The sequence below is a fragment of the Hippoglossus stenolepis genome, chromosome 20, assembly GCF_022539355.2.
Source record: "Hippoglossus stenolepis isolate QCI-W04-F060 chromosome 20, HSTE1.2, whole genome shotgun sequence".
Lineage (NCBI taxonomy): Eukaryota > Metazoa > Chordata > Actinopteri > Pleuronectiformes > Pleuronectidae > Hippoglossus > Hippoglossus stenolepis.
Genome location: NC_061502.1, coordinates 1,004,398 through 1,021,487, shown reverse-complemented (window position 1 = coordinate 1,021,487; position 17,090 = coordinate 1,004,398). Strand labels below are relative to the sequence as shown.

At 41.3% G+C, this 17,090-nt stretch overlaps 1 protein-coding gene across 2 annotated transcripts in view; it reads left to right on the top strand.

Moving 5' to 3' along the window:
* tab2 (TGF-beta activated kinase 1 (MAP3K7) binding protein 2) overlaps window positions 1–17,090 on the top strand; it is a 47,762-nt gene extending 30,672 nt beyond the window's left edge. The window contains exons 2-7 of one of the 2 annotated variants that reach the window (XM_035143490.2): window positions 3,004–3,193; window positions 6,253–7,939; window positions 11,036–11,196; window positions 12,010–12,103; window positions 12,823–12,903; window positions 14,840–17,090. In XM_035143490.2, coding sequence (XP_034999381.1) covers window positions 3,092–3,193; window positions 6,253–7,939; window positions 11,036–11,196; window positions 12,010–12,103; window positions 12,823–12,903; window positions 14,840–14,979 — 2,265 coding nt within the window. In that variant the 5' untranslated portion in view covers window positions 3,004–3,091 and the 3' untranslated portion in view covers window positions 14,980–17,090. Of the gene's footprint in view, window positions 1–3,003; window positions 3,194–6,252; window positions 7,940–11,035; window positions 11,197–12,009; window positions 12,104–12,822; window positions 12,919–14,839 lie in introns of both variants that reach the window. The other variant, XM_035143489.2, reaches the window with a different exon arrangement.

Sequence of the window (17,090 nt, the reverse complement as noted above, 5' to 3'; positions counted from 1 at the left end):
CTCATGTCTGTTCTGATCCATGTCACTCTTGTCTGTCTTTCTAGTCCCCAAAAACCATGTCCTGGACACACTGCTATAAATTTGGTTCCAGGAAGTAAATTACACTAAGTTTTTTTCTCAGCCACAGGCTGCTCCTGTGCAGTTGCACTTGGGCAAGGAGTGCGTTTGCCTTGGCCAGCACCCAGGAATGAGTACTTTATGCACAGAAGGATAGGAAACAACCAAGCACAACTGTTGGTGAACACCCTACCAGCAACACATTTTTCTCAATAGCCAACGTTAAAAATGTACACTCACATGTTAGTTAGCTACAGCAGCTAAAAATAAGTCTAATGCTGCAGTGCTGCAATACATCCCTCTTTCATGAAGGTTATAATAAGTTTTCTGAAACTGTTGTAGAAAGGCATGGATTCAAATGTTTGTCTTTTTGTGTTTCTGATGTGTATTCCATCCCGTCAGTTGCAGTGAAGGCAGACTAAATCAATAAACCTTCTTCCCCCTGAAGCAGAGACTAGATTTTGCATCTTGAAGCGCCGGGTAATAGTACATCCTGAAAAGGAAGGTTTTGGAGCTTTGCAGTTCGATAGATACTTAACCTGCTCTCAACAACATTTCAGTAAGTGTATTAAAACATTTAGCAAATCTCGAGAAATAACCAAGTGATTTTCTGATAATTCACCTTAATGATTATTTGACTTACCTTCAGCAATGTAATTATTGTTTGATTATTATTCTTATTTTGATATTATTGTAATAGTTATTCTTCACTAAACAGTGTGCAGTATCACACCAATGATACAGCAAAAGCACTTTCCTCTCGCATAAATAGTAAATGGTTTTGTATTCATATAGAGCTTTTCTAGTCTTGATGACCACTCAAAGCTCTTTACAGTACAGTTTTACATGCAACCATTCACACACACACATTCATACAGTGCATCTATTAGCAGCACTTTGTTGTTCTATGAGGGGCAATTCAGGGTTCAGCATCTTGCCCAAGGATATGGGCATGAAGATGGGGAAGACCGGGGATCGAACCGCCGACCTTCAGGTTGGAGGACGACCGCTCCACCCCTCAGCCACAGCCATAAGGGTATAGACTTATTAGCAGCATTAAGTCTGTTGATTCTTGTTTGGTTTGACTGATATATTGGCACAAGATGATTTAATAATAACTACCAGTGAAACACAGAACTAAGATTTTTGAAGAGCTTGAAAGAGAAGAAAGTTAAAGTTGATTCAAGAGTTGATGGGAGAATATATTATAAGAGGTGTGGAAATTTCTTGATTTTTACGATGCATCGCGATGCAGACATGGACAACTCTGCATCGATGCAGAGACGGAACATAATCAATACATTTTTACCGCTACGATCAATGTTTAAGTGATGTCCTGCCGCTGAATAATTATAACACCGCGGCTTACAGATCAGACAAACGCTCATTAAAGGTCCGGTCGTCCTGTGTCAGAGTCTCTGTCGGATTCTGCTTCCTCCTCACTCCCCCTCTGGCCTGCGCTCACTTTACATAAACACCATCACAGATTACAAGTTATAAGGACATGTACAGGGCTGATGTTTACTTTGTGTTTGTTTGATTCTCTACAGTCAGGACATCAGGGTTAAAGTGACGGAACGATACGGAGTCATGATCCGACACCATCAATTAATAACTAAATACACGTGATTAACAGTTCATGTGTGAGGAGGGACAGAGACGAGCGGGGACACACACACACTCCTGCAGACAGAAGTTCTTCCAGTAGATTTTGACTTAACGCAGTGTTTTAACAGATGAAATGACGCCCCGTCTATCCAAGAACGTAAACATGAATTCAGCAGGTTATTATAAAGATCAGTTCTTAGTGTGAGTGATTAGAAAACATCAGAGGAACACAATCTGTTTTTGACCCGCGGAGTAATGCGCCTCAGTGCAGTGGTGCTGCTAAGGGGGGGCCAGGCGGTGCCACCTTTATACAATAAAGGCTATATTCAGAGTTTGTCCTTTTAAACCTTAGGTGCAGCACAGAAGTGCAAACTGAATGGATGTCAAGTCAGTGTGGAGAGCACTGACCACTGTCATAGACTTACTGTGGTCTGATTTTTGAATTGAAAACCTTATTTTGTAAATTATGGCACAATTGTAATAACAGTAACAGTCTATAATACTTTTTAAAGCACTTTCTAAATATAAACGGAGTTCATGTTTGTCTGACTGGTCGTATTAATTGATGAAAAAGCAGCCTTGTGCAGTAATATAGAATATTGTGGATGTGATACATTGAAATGCATCGTTGTGAATCTAAACGTTGACTGCTGAATCGTAATCGTTTCGTGAGGCTCGTAAAGATGCACACCTCTATATATTATAGCCTCAAGGTTAGTTTGAATGTGTCCATTTTCCAACAGATAGCTGGTAAACAATATTTATGAATTATATTTTTGCGTATTTTCAGCCATTATTGGTGTAGAGACACTTCACCAGGTGGTTTGTCTGTAAATGGTGTTTTGTTAAGGAGCAGAAATATCTACATTGGCAACTTGGAGCACGAGCACAAATGAAAATGCTGCACACAAGTTAACGCATCATTGTCCTGTTTAAACCTGAATTAATTAGTTGCACTGTATGTGCAGGAAGTATGCAATTGGGAAAGCCTTTTATTGTGGTCAACTAAGGCTTAATGGATGATTACAGATCCATGTGTGTAAGACAGTAAGTGGCAAAAACAGTGCATTGCCCTGCAGCTCTAGAGATCATTCTGTTGTTGTAAATAGCATCTAAGCGAAGAGGTCTGGACTCCACTGTGGACATTTCTGGAGCTTGTCAAGTCTTTGTGCTCCTCTCTCTTACTTTTCCATTGACTGATATGAATATGTGAAGCTTCCCTTCTGAGTATGGACTAGAGAATGGTTGGCGTCTGTGAACTTTTTAATTAAATCATATGTACTTATATGTACAGAATTGTCATCAGGTGCTTTCCTGTCTTTGTTTGTTTCCATTCAGAAAATGTTCAAGATGAAGGCAACTTGCTGCCACGATTGACGCCCCAGTGCGCTGAACTGAACAGAAGTCCTGACGCGGTAACATACGAATGGCCCAGGGAAGCCACCAGATTGACATTCAGGTTTTGCATGACCTGCGCCAGAAGTTCCCTGAAGTCCCAGAGGGTGTTGTCTCCCAGTGTGTTCTGCAGGTAAGCAGGTTGAAACCCTCCGAACCCAGCAGAAATTTGGTTGTATTCACAAAATAAGAATTTACAAAGCATTCACAAAGAAATAAAGATTTTAGTAATCCTGTAAGGGCATAACAGCAAGGCCAGTCGTTCTTCACTTCTTGTGATAATTTCTCTTACTCCCTGTTAGACCTGGTATCAACATCTGTCCGAAATATCTGGTCACAGGTAGAAATTTCCAAGTTTGTCAGTTCACACCTGGCATACAAATGTGTCTCCTCCCCCCACTATATGCAATTAATTATGTATGTCACTTCTGTTTTGGAAGACCATATTATGTTGTTTTTATCCAGTCTGACTATACAGATTAGTCCGTTATTAATGTGTTTTTATGCATGTCTATGATACAGATGTGATTAATTTAAAATATGTTAGAAGAACAGCCCCCTAGGCTTTAGTAAATGGGTAAACTGTGTACGCCTGGGGACTTTAGCTTGGTTGTACCCTGTGTAGTGTTTAGGTTATTCAACAGCACCTGAAGGCGGCACCAAAAACCAAACTTAAGGGGTCAATGTCTTTTGCAATGCAAACATTGCTATAGCAGCAGAGCTAGCGCCACCGAACTAGCCAAATGCCTGTCAGGTTAGGGCTGGGCTCTGTTAGTTTTCTCTAGGGCTCGGACAGGCTCAGACAGAAAATGTGTCCCCAGCCGCTGTCTCTCAAACACACTGACCTGTCAATTGTTAAGATGTAGACCCCTTAAAATATCCAACATTTTAGTTGTCTTAAAAAAACTTGTGTCATTTATATTTATTCAATAATCTTCTCTTAAAAGCAAACAAATCTGACAGAAAACAAAGTATGCACTACAAGGCATTTTTCCACAACAAAAAACAGCCCAGTCTGAACTGCTTTTACCGTCCCATACCTCTCCAAAATAATTTAGTGTGAGCTTGTTCCAGTCAAGTAAAAGGAAAAGATCAATCTACATTAAGCTATCCAACAACAAAATAAATGAAAACCAAAGTAAAATTCAAGTAACTTTCTGGAGGAATATCAAAACACTGTTTAAATTCAAGTTTAGTCTATCAAAAATAATAATCTTGAAGTAGTCTAGTTTTGTATTAATGTCTGTATGAATTAAAAAACTGTCAAATAAAATAAAGTAAGTATAATTCAATAGTATTTCAACAATGTTTATTATTAATTTTCACACTGAATTGAACTGTACTCTAATTATAAATAAATATTATTTTCTCATTTCAAGTAAAATAAGGTTTGCATTTTTAAAAAAAAAGTGCTTTTGAAAGGCATCTTAAAATAAAGTGCTTAATTAAAAAAATGTTACTACATTTCACATATAAACAATCTCTACAAACATTATCAACTAAACAGCTTTAACTTTCCTCTTTGTTCCCACTGTCTCTTGTTCAGTGAGAAAAGTGAACTTTACAATCTGCTGCCAGGATTTACTACCGTAAAGACGGAAAAAGCTGCACAGGTTAAAATAAGACTACCGTAAGTGCGAGAAAAAGTGTGCAGGTTGCTCTTCAGGTGAATCGATGCCTTGACTGCAGCCACCTTCCTTACGAGGCGTCAAAGCACGTTCTGCGAGTCGATGTATTTATGTAATTGATTACATCGACGCGTCACCACAACCCTAATCAACATTAAAACCAACAGCGTTACTTGTGTGACATAAGCTTCAATTTTAAAAGATAACTTAAAGCTAATTATTGTAAAATAGCAAAAAATAAGTTACAGAACCGAGGGAATAATAGTTTTTAAGAATATCTTCTTATAACAATGGGCCTAGCACCAAGTACGACTGCAGTTTTCATACAATGTGCATGTCGCTGCAGTGAACATGACTCTGCTGTCAGGCACATAGAGCACACTGGAGACCATTTACAAAAAATAGTTGTGTGTTCACCTTTAAATGTCCCAATTATGTCCCAGAATGGAGGTTAGGATACCAATCGGTCTGATTGCTGTTTACATACAGTAAATACTGCAGTGACACTCGTGCGTAATGCTGCATGATGGATGCACTGGCACTGATAGAAAAGTACGCAAATTAAATGATTAGCTTTGAAAAGAGTGGTCAACGACCACGACAATTTCCTGTCCCATAATGATGACTGAATCTTAAGCTGATAGAGAATCTATAGAGCTGTGATCTTGGATCTTTGTGCTGAGTCCAGTATTACACAGACCTAACAATGGAACCAAACCATCCCAGTACAAACACAAGTTCTCATCTCTCTGGGTTAATTAGCCGACAGTTTGATACGAATAACACTGTATAATTTTTACTTTTGGGAAATAATACAATTCTTTTACAGTTAGAGATTTGGGATATCACAGCTGTCTCTGAATTTAATAATCCTGCATCATATTCTGATGATGAGAAAAATATATATTTTTTAATCTGACCACTTTTTTATTTCTTGCACTGTCCTCTCTGTCATATTCACTCCCACTCGCTTTAATTACATTAACGCAGTAGCAACACGTTACCACTTTCTTTTATTAATGATATCACTGCTGTTCCAACCACACAATGGCTTCCTTCATATCCAATTCACTAACAAACACCTCGATGTCCGGCTCAGTAAATTGTGCTACTTCTTCAAATCACTTGAATCCATGATTCCATGATTGGTCAGCAGGTTAATCTAATACTCACGAGGTGCTTTGCATTGACCATTTATGGTTGAATGTGGGCGGGTAGAGGGTGGGATATAAGGCAGGGATCATGGCCTTTCGGTGAGCGTGCGCACAGTTTTATAAATCTGAATCTTGTTTTGCGTATGGCATTTTCGGCCATTGTTCGCATATACACTTTTAGTATGAATTCTACGCACAGTTTTAATTATAAAGCCATTGAGTCTAAACAGGGCCTGAATGATAGGATCTCAAATGTGTCAACAAGGTGTCCTGGGTGTGTTCACACCTGAACTTGGCGCTGTCCACTTTTGATTGGATCACTTATGACTGTGTCTGAACAGGCTCTTACGTTGGCCCATGTGAAACATAAACATTGCATAATATTTCCACTCTCTCTCTTCTTCCTTCAGAACAACAACAACCTAGACGCCTGCTGTGAATACTTGTCTCAAGTCAGCCCGGGCTACCTATACAGTGAAGAAGGAAATCTCAGCTTTTCTGACGATCCCAGCTTCACCAGGCTCCGTAATCACATGACCCAGCTGAACCTGGGACTGCAGTCTCAGAATGTGCATGTGGCCCCGGTTCGGGACGGCCTGAGAATGAACGGCAGTCGGACTCTGGCTCACAGCCCGAGTGACGGGCCCCTCCAGACAGGCCAGGCCCCAAATAGTGACTTCTTTCAGCAGGAGTCCCAGTCAGCCTCAGTGCAGGTGCCATCCAGCCTCAATGTGTTTGGTGGGATGGAACCCACGCGCAAACCGCAGCCTCCACAGCACCTTGGACTTTACCCTCTGGGTGTCAAAGGAACAACTATGGGTGCCCAACAGACGCCACGCTACAACCCCTTTACAGTGACGCTAGCCCCCAATATCCAGACAGGCCGTAACACCCCCACTTCCTTGCACATACATGGCGGGCCACAGTCGGGCCTCAGCAGTCCACAGGGTAACTCTATCTATATCAGGCCCTATGTTAGCCAGACCGGTACAACTCGGCAGAACCAGCAGTTAGGAAGCAGGGCCCAGTACAGCCCCACTTCCCAGCCCCAGCAGCAGATCTACCAGATCTCACACCCCTCCTCCCTGTCTGGCTCCTGGTCCGGCCCTCAGCTCGCCTCCTCTTCACATACCTCACAGCACCAGACCCAGGGCCACCAGACCTCTCATGTCTACATGCCCATCAGCTCCCCCACAAATCCCCAGGCCCCCTCCATTCTTCCCACTGGAAGCCAGGCCTCTTCCTCCGGTGTCTCCTCATGCTCATCTTCCTCCTCCTCTGTCATGCCCACTTCTTCTACCATCAGCCAGTACAACATCCAGAACATCTCCACTGGCCCACGGAAGAATCAGATAGAGATCAAACTTGAATCTCCTCAGAGGAGCAACTCCACAACCACAACAGCTGTGCTGCGGACAAGCAGTGGGCCCCGTTCATCCTCCACCTCCTCCTCCTGTCCCGCCTCTTCGTCCTCCTCGACGGGGGTGGCTACTGTCCCCACCACCCCTCTGTCAATCGGATGCCCAGGTCTGAGCCGCAGCCAGCCGACTGTTTACATCTCTGCCAGCCCACCTACTGCTGCTACCACTCCCTCTGAGGAGGCTGTCGTGGCCTCAGGCGGCTCCCGCTCCCAACCCAAGTTTTACATTTCTGCCAATGCCTCGAGCGACTACGGTGGGGGAAGGAATCCTCCCACAGTCTACATCTCAGCCAACCCACCTTTGCAGGGGCCATCAGGGCCCAGGAACATGGGAGGCCAAGTAAGCATGGGCCCCGCTTACATCCACCACCATCCACCTAAGTCTCGTGCGTCTGTGGGAGGAGGAGGCACAGCTTCTTCCCCTCGTGTGGTGGTGACTCAGCCCAACACCAAATACACTTTTAAAATCACAGTGTCCCCCAATAAGCCACCAGCTGTGTCCCCTGGGGTAGTGTCTCCTACTTTTGAGCCCAACAACCTCCTCAGCCTACCCTCAGACCACCACTTTGTGGAGCCAGACCCCCTCAATCTTTCAGACCCACTGTCAGCACACGGGGACAGGCCGAGTGAGCCTCGCAGACTCAGCATGAGTTCCGATGATGCGGCGTACACACAAGGTGAGCAATGCTGTGTATCATCACTGTGTTAGTAATCTTTCTAGTAGCCTGTCACTTCTTATTTCCCAGTGAAAACAAAAGCACAAGACTAAGCATTAAAGGCCCAGTGTGTAAGATTTAGGTGAGAGGAATCTATTGGCAGAAATTCATTATAAAATAATATCAGTGATTTTTTTCACTAGTGTGTTTCATCTAAATTGTACAAATTGTCATTTTCTTTATCATGGAATGGGCCCTTTTATATTTATATATTTTATATTAACATCGTGACCAGGTCCGCTCTAGGGAGGACGCCATGTTTTTTACACTAGTCCAAACTAGTCAAACTAAACACCTTTTGAGTATTTATGACAACTGAAGTCTACCATAGGTTCTCTTGCATGTTTGGAAGGGGAGGGTGAGGTGAGGGGTATTCAGCTGCAACTTCACCACTAGATGTCACTAAATTCTACACACTGAACCTTTAATGATTGCCTAAGGAACGTTTAAGTATTTATGTTCATACTCAATAGAAGATTCTAAATACAATATTAAATTACAAACCCTGTAAAAAAACAGCTTTTGATTATGTTTTTAATGCTCAACGTTATTGCTAGCATTTTGAGGAAGCTCAGCTCAGCTCTTTTTCTTAAAGGCCTCCAAATACATGCCGTAGATAAAGAGGTAACAACACAGCTTGTAGCAAGCAAAAAAAAAAAATTCCAAACTAGTTTGCACGGTGAATCCTTTTATGAAGTACACTTCTGATGTTCTGTTAGAACAGTTTGCTTCACTGTTTATTGGTTGTTTAGCAAATGTCAAGTGGCCTGAAGTGTGCACTTCCTCTGTAGCCATTCGTGCCTTGTTGAGGCGAAAGGCCAGATTTTTATAAATAGTAAATATAGTTCTTTGCTACCAGCTGTAGACCTTAATGGTTTTTCCACTACATCCTGCCAAGAAAGCAATTTTACAATAAAAGTATTCTTCGTGGTTTTAGGAGACACTTTCCATAACATGACTGTAATACATTTCTTGAGCCAAGTTGTGTATACTTGCTGTCGCTAATGTTCAGTCAGTGAGGAAATACTCATTTGCATTTCCATCTCCATGAGGTAGATAAGAGTGACTCGCCGAGTAAGGGCTTGTGAGATGACTATAGTGTGAGTCCTCTACACTAAATGCTGTGTTTTCTCCATTAGCCCCTGAGACTGGCAGATTCTGTAGCATGAGTCAAATGTATCAGAGCTCACTGTTGTTGCCTTTTTTGGGCTTTTGACTGTATAAGTCACTGGCTGTGGCTCCAGCACTGCAGTGAGAACAACTAAGAGGGGCTTCACACTAGACGAGATGTTGCCTCTGCTACCGACCCTCATCAGCCCAGTTTCCCTTTATTTTATCTTTTCTTGGCTTGGGAATAGAAAATGTAATAAAACATTTGTGTAGCTGTGCCATATTTCCCATACATTAATTTATTTGTGGAGGCCCAGCATAGTATCAACATTGATGGCCACATATTGATTTTATACAATGTGGAGCAATGCGGCTTTTGTTGAGCTGTTGTTCAGTGATTTATTTGTCACAAAGTACTTTGCAATTATAATATTTGCAGCTGACTTCCTGCCACAAATCAAATCCAGAGATGCTCCTGTCACCACATAATTGTTAATCAAACATAAATGTATTAATTGTCCCCATTCACCTTTTTCTGTCTGACAGCAGAATAATAATAATTATATGATTATATTATTATCATTTAAGCACTCATAATGTATTTGGGTCAATCAAACAACCTCACATCTGGTGCCAAAAGATATAAGCCTTGTTTATGTTCATTAGTGGTTTGCTCCTAACACTTTCAAGCTACCATGTATTAAAAAAACTTACAACATAGGTTTATAAATGAACAGCTGTTAAATGAAAAATAATCGCATGATGTAGGCTGCCATACTTTGGCTCAGTTCTATAGAGCTCAAGTTCAATAAAAAACAACAACAGCAGTGAAAGCAACAAGTAAGTGAGAAAGTCATGATAAAACAACCTGAATGCAAGTTTTGTACATGTTTCTGACATGTACAAAACGGGTAATTTAGAAAATAAGTGTGTGAACCACAGAGTCAGAGATGTAGGCTGTCACAATGACACAAAGTAAAACTGTAGGTCTTAACATGAAGTAAACATGTGATTAACACAGCTGCTTGAAGATGTCTGGCTGCTCCACTGATTTAACACTGATTTAACACTGATTTAACACAACCTGATAAACACACAGAGTAAAAAAAAGTTCACACTGCTGTGATGCCACCACCAGACACTGCATCCAATTTATTTTCGTAATCCTCTACGACAATGTCTGTACTCAACATGTAATAACTTGCTTTGGTTTCATTTCTTTCCCTCTCCAGGCTCTGTCCCCGTTCTCCCCACGTACAAACACAACATACAAAATCTCAGTGCCATTTCAAAAGATGTAAATTTGTTAAAACCAACCGAAACGAGCAACATTTGGCCTTTTGTGTTCAGTATAAACATTTACAGTCACATTTTTGACATTTAGCTGTTGCACTCTCTCATTATAGTGTGTATTGAGGAAGCAGGCAGCAGTTCAACTTGAGCACATTGAATGAATGAATGAGAAAGGGGCTGTAGAGACAGGAGTAGATCATGTGCATGGTTCAGGCTCTGTATTAAACACTATGTTCTACAGCAGAACTTGCCTGCAGCAGTTTGCTCACTGGGGTAAGAATGATCTCCTCATTTTACCACAGTAGGTGATGAAACATATTGAAAGACAACAGGAAGGAATCTGTGTAGTTCCCCCTTCTCTCCTTACAGTGAGTTGTTTTGCACAGGCAATTATGCTCAGAACTGGTTTGGCTGGTGTTTGTAGGTTGTGTTTGGGGGTTAGGGTTATCATTTCCACAGAAATGTACCTGAAAGGTTTTGTTGTCACCAACAATTTTCGTTTTGTTCCCCGCTTAGATTTTCTATTTTATAGTTATCAATAAAACAATATTGCCAATAATATTTATAACATTTTGAATTTTTTATTCACTAAACAGATTTGCATTGTCTGTAAAAACGGTAACAGTCTCTGTGTGCTCTTGCTTCTTCCTCCAGCGTTGTTGGTCCATCAGAAGGCGCGCATGGAGAGGCTGTGGCACGAGTTGGAGATAAAAAAGAAGAAGCTGGAGAAGCTAAAAGAGGAGGTGAACGAGATGGAGAACGACCTGACCAGGAGACGGCTGGAAAGATCCAACTCAGCCTCCCAAATTCCTTCTGTAAGCTCAGTTCACAGATTCTGACAGACAGAAATCAGATGCAGTGTGATATTACCAAGTTGGTTGTCTGCTTCAAAACTGGGATACTTTTTATGGCAAGATGTCGAGGGCCTCTCACCAACATCATTCAATGCCACATTAATCTATTTACAAAACAAGTTTGTAAGGATTTTTGCAGTAAAGGTCTGTGATTAAGAGTCTTCAGACATCTTCTTCATAACTGCAAATACATGTTTTTCTGGTTATTACCAAGAGATAAATGGAATCTGGGTCACTCCACCACTCTTGTTCACATCCGTGCTGATTACAGGGTCTGTTTATGATTTGGCTGATATCTCTCCACATTTTCAGACTGACAGAGCACACAGTCGAGATCAAATTCACTCCACAGTTCAAACAGCAGCAGCCTCTGCAGCTACTTCAGAGAACATATAATCACAAATTGAACATGTTTTTAATATTTAATGTCTGCTCCGTTTCATCTTGGTCTTAGATTTACAGCCGTGAGTTTGTTGAAACCTCTCTGGTTCAGATGATGTGCTCCTGGCTTTTTGTCGAGTCAGCTGTTTTTGCCAGCTAAAACAGTCTGAGTGAGCAGAGGAAGAGATGGGCTGTGGCAGGTTAATTCGCTGCTGTTGCTGAGCTCAGTAGCTCTTTGGTTTAGTGTTGTTTACTGAGGCGAGCCAGCGCTGGAGAGTGGAGCCGCTCTCCTCCTTGACTCTGTCGTAGATCTGCTCCGCTCTCAAAACCTTGATGTCTTAATGTCTTGTGTCTGAGGACAAACTTTGAGCTTCTGGTGTCCTTCTCTGTCAGATCGAGGAAATGAAGCAGTTGCGATGCAAAAACAGGTTACTGCAGATCGACATCGACTGCCTCACCAAAGAAATTGATCTCCTTCAAACAAGAGGTAAGAATCTGTCTATCTTTCCTTTCTTTGCAATATAACATTTAATACTGGTATTTTGGAATTTTCTACTGGCATCCAGCTGATGTGCCGATCTGTTTTGTTTAATAATAAAGTTAACAGTAAGTTATTAAGTGTGACTCTGGACCTGCAGCTGTAGCACATAGGTCAGGCCTGCTCACATCCTCTTGGCACACAGTCATGGTGCTGCCATTGTACTGTAAAGCACCAGTCCTTCCTGAATTGCATCCCTTTCCTGGTTGGTAACAAGGGATTTATTGGTCCCCTGGCAACACTCTGCTGTTGCCACCAGCCAGCTGGTTTACACAGGTGAAGGAAGGTCTGTGGCGACACGAAAATGGGATTTATGCAGATATCAATTCTGTGTCACACTCATCTTGTAAAATGTATATTTTTACAAAGTAGAATTTAGATTTATGGTAAATATAGAGAAGTGATGGATATTGAGGGAATCATCCAGTTGAGGCAAACTCTACTCTCAGCATCTGTGTGGTTTCCACCTTTTCATGAAATTAATGTGTTTACCGCGTGTATTTGTAGATGTATATTTTTTGTATTGCTGTTAAACTCTGCACATGATAATGATTATCTTGCTAGTCCCCGTCACCGTCCCCTCTGCAGCACAGTGATGATTTGAGTGGACACGTGTGCTCTTACTCCAGGTGTTAACTTTTTGGCACTCTGCTTCCTTCCATCTGCAGGACCACACTTTAATCCCAGTGCAATCCATAACTTCTATGACAACATTGGATTCCTTGGTCCTGTCCAACCCAAACCCAAAGGTACTTTATCTATTGGTAAGTTTAATAAGGTCATCACTCCAAAATGTCCTTGTCGACATTCCTTTCAACCATTTTATTTGATGTATTATTGATCCTATTGATAGATTATAACTAACTACATCATGTAATATCTGTCAGAACTCCAGCTTGCCTTGTTATTAAAGCCACGTTTACAAGACTGGCACTTAAAGAAGGGTTTCTCTGTAAAGCTGATACTACGTACATTTTTGAGGCTACAGTGCCAAATTTGAATAAACAAGCGACCAGCGCTCTGGAGCAGTCAGTGGGGGTGGTACAGTATGCCAACAGTCAATCTGCTGACTCAGTTGAACGTGTCTTCTTCTATGTCCTCAGATAAATTACAGCATTGGTCAGAAACTGGCTGCCTGTGGCCAATAATATGTCTCTCCAGATCATTTTGATTAATTGACTATTTTCATTTCACCATATTGGACTGACACAGACATTCACGAATAAACCGGGTACTGATCTCACTTCCTCTTTAGTAAGTAGTCATCAAAGTAAAAGCACAAGGTTCATATTGTTTCTTAAATGCTTTATATGGACCTGAATTACAAAGCTTTTATTTTGAAAAGTTCTGAACTTGGGTCTGAAGATTATGTTGATTACTTAACAGACCTCTGAAACAGCTGACATGCAATGTATGAAAAAATAAAGCAAGTTAAGTTATTCATTCATTCATTAAGCCACGCACGTGACCAGTAATAAATCAAATTCAGTTTTATTTTATGAAAAACATTGACTATCAACTCTTCATTGCAGATAAATAAAAAGCGCTATATTAATAAAAATAATCTACCATTTACATAATTTATACGTCAATGGCAATTTGGGGTGCAGTATCTTGCCAAACATTGAGGTTAAAAAAAATGTGATGATCCAGCGCAAAGCCAGACCCAAAGAAGAAGAAGCACATGATGAGAAATGTGTTGGTTGCAGCTCTCCATCGATTTTTAACATAAATTGCTACAATTCTCAACAGTTCCTGTGTTCCAACTAAATATTTAACCTGAGTAACGTTAGCAGCCCTCACAGTTAATGTTAGCTGGCTACTTTCAGCCTATGTTAAGTTGTCGTCGATTGTGCACAGGAAAAAACTCTGACGCATTTCAGAGTTGTTGTACAACATTACTTTATAATGCCACAACATGGTTTAATCAAGTAAACGCACACGTGTTTGTCATTAACAACTTTGTGCTGCAAAGTCATGAAACAACAGGTTGTTATGCCAATCACCACGTGTGTTGTAGCTCACAACTTAGTGTTTTGTGTTTCGTGAGAATTGTTCTGAAATAACTCTGTGCTATTGCGTCGGCAATCGAATGATGATTCAATGATTACTTAGAAACTAGTTGCTATGGCTAAAGGTGCCATCAGTTGTCTACTTATAAATGACTTGTTTGACATTGTCGTCAGTGTTGCTGGTGCAAGGTAGGCCCTTCATTACCGAACAGGTTCTGTAGGTCAGACTCTTTGAACTCTCTGTTGAATGGCATGCCTCTCAATCAGCTGGGTCAGTGTGCTGCTGAAGGGATAGATCAAATCGCTCAATATATAAATGGTTTGCAATGATGATGATTTCATGCTCCCTTGGAAAAGTTTTTTTTTTTTTTTAAATAAAGAAATACACTAACGTATATTGATACATGGCGTTCACTTACTGTTAGGGTATTTGGTATTTTATTTGTAAATACATTTGAATGTGTCTTTGCCCATCCCTGGGTGATGTCAGCAGGATGCCCTATGGGTAGAAAGCAGAGCAGTGGAGGCAGTGGGATGCTCTGAGCAGTGTTTTCTGACTTGACACGTACTGTACATAAACACTGATGCCGACCAAGCACATTTCTTTATGGCAACAGTGTTCCTATTTTATCCTGCACTGACCCTCTTCTTCGTCTCCTCGTTCTTGTCACAGACTCGGGCAGTAAGATCGTGAAGCCCGTAGCAGACCAGGAGGAGGACGAGGGGACGCAGTGGAGCTGCACAGCCTGCACCTTCCTCAACCACCCCGCCCTCAACCGCTGTGAACAGTGCGAGTTCCCGCGGCACTTCTGAGCCAACCAGGCTGCGCCGCGCCGCTATCTCCTCTGCCCACCTGTGTTTCACCAGACAAGAATAGAAAAGGGGCTCCCTCCTTCTCTTTCTTTTTTCCCTACGTGTATGAAAACTGGGACAGAGCGTGGTCTTTGTGCATTGTGCGGCCTCCTTGTTTTATTTTTCTCCTCTTTTCTGTTTCCTCTATAAGGTTTTTGTTGAATGCTGTCCACTGAAGGCTTGACTGGATAGTGTTTACAACTTGTTTTTTTTCCTAAAGGCTGCCAGAGTCGGATGATACCTCACCTCAGAGACTCGGAGTGCGTGGGGTCACTTCCCCCTTTGTTTCTGCTCCACGGGTGACACTTGCGCCCTGGGCTACCTCGCTGCTCCCAATTACAGTATTACGAGCGTGGCCCTGCAGTGTGACGGCACACACACACACACACACACCCACACACCCACACACCCACACACCCAAAAACACACACACACACACACACACACACACACACACACACACACACACACACACACACACACACACACACACACAACACAGGTGCCAATGTGCCTTTTGCTGAATGAATACATTAGTTTTTCTTCCTTTGTGGTGGCATGACTGGGGGATCGGGAACTTTTCAGCCACCGCTCTCCTTCTGAAGGGCAAACTAACGGACTACTCTTGGACTTTTAAGTTTGTTTGCTGTTTTTCTAGAGGATGTCAAAGGGGGAACAAAAACATGCCTCTTGTCCTGCCCCTTCAGTTTCCTTCTTCTGTCTCTTCAGTCATGAGTTATTGAAAAAAGAAATTAAGTTGCATGCTTTGTGTACAGTACACGGAGGCAGAAACTCCCCATGAGCTTTTTACTGTACATAATTTAGAATGTGCCTTAAAAGCCTTCTTCCTCACACTATGAATCACTTGTATTTCCTGTAAGTATAGCTTTATAGACTTTATTAACTTTTTTTGTCTTGTTATGTTTCCCTCTTTCAAATCAATAAGCACCGTGCTCCCTTTTTAAGCTTTTTACTTGATATCTGTGAGAGTTGAAGCCTTGCAGAAGGAGAGGAACAGAGCAGTCATCATGAAGCTACGCCTGCCAGGTCCGTTCATCGCTCGTGAAAATGCTGAGTTCCCTGTGTACGATCTGCAGATGCAGCAAAGTGGAAGGCCATGGAGGAGTCTTTATTTTTTTTATTTTATTTTTTTTTTATTTTCTTCAGGACACCAAATATGTTCAGGACTGTCGGGGAGGGAATGGGACAAAAAGCAAATTACAAACTGCCATTTTATCTGACAACTGGAATGTAGGTTTAATGTTTGGGGACGAGGACACCTCAGTGCAAAGAGACTTTCATTTTCAAGTAGAATCATGGTTTCACTGCAGAGTAATGTCATAGTGCTCCTGGAACAGCTGATTGGATGAAAAGTGTCCATGTTGCTGGGCACCTGAATTGGGTTTCTGTGAGGTCCACAGATCAGTGAATGTGTTTCTGTTTAAATTGTTCCTATAACACAGAAATATACATATAAGTCCAACATGTCGCCGTTTTTGCAGACAAGGCAAAAAAATAAACAAAAAACAAGACCTCATGTTTTTAGCAAAATATAAGCACTACGTTACTGTCCACTTAGTATACTCTTCCTTTTATTTGGCTCCATTCATCCTCCTAAGTGTGTATTGACAAAGGGGGGTCCTAAAGTTTCCTTATTATCATTAACTTACCTTAACTGTGGAGTAGTTACCTTTTTTCCACCTTTGTGAAATGCCTTGCATTAGTGCCTTTATTCAATTTGTATTGATAATCTATTTTGTCACATCCAAGTGCCATTTTTAAAACCAAACCCTTACTATTGTATAAACCCATTTAAGAGTAGAAGATGAATTATTGTCTCTTAAGCACTTACATCAAACCTTTTCCTTTTTCCAAACCAAAGAAACCAGTTTTCAGCTTTATCTGCACCTTGGTGTGAAGAGGCAGTTTATTCATGTTTTATTAAATGGAAAAAATCATTTGGATATCTAAAGTGTTTTTTTTTTTTTTTGAACATTTGATTTTAGCTGGGAAAACTTTCTTTGTAACGGATAAGTTATTTGTAAAAATGATAAAAAAAAATCTATTCTGAA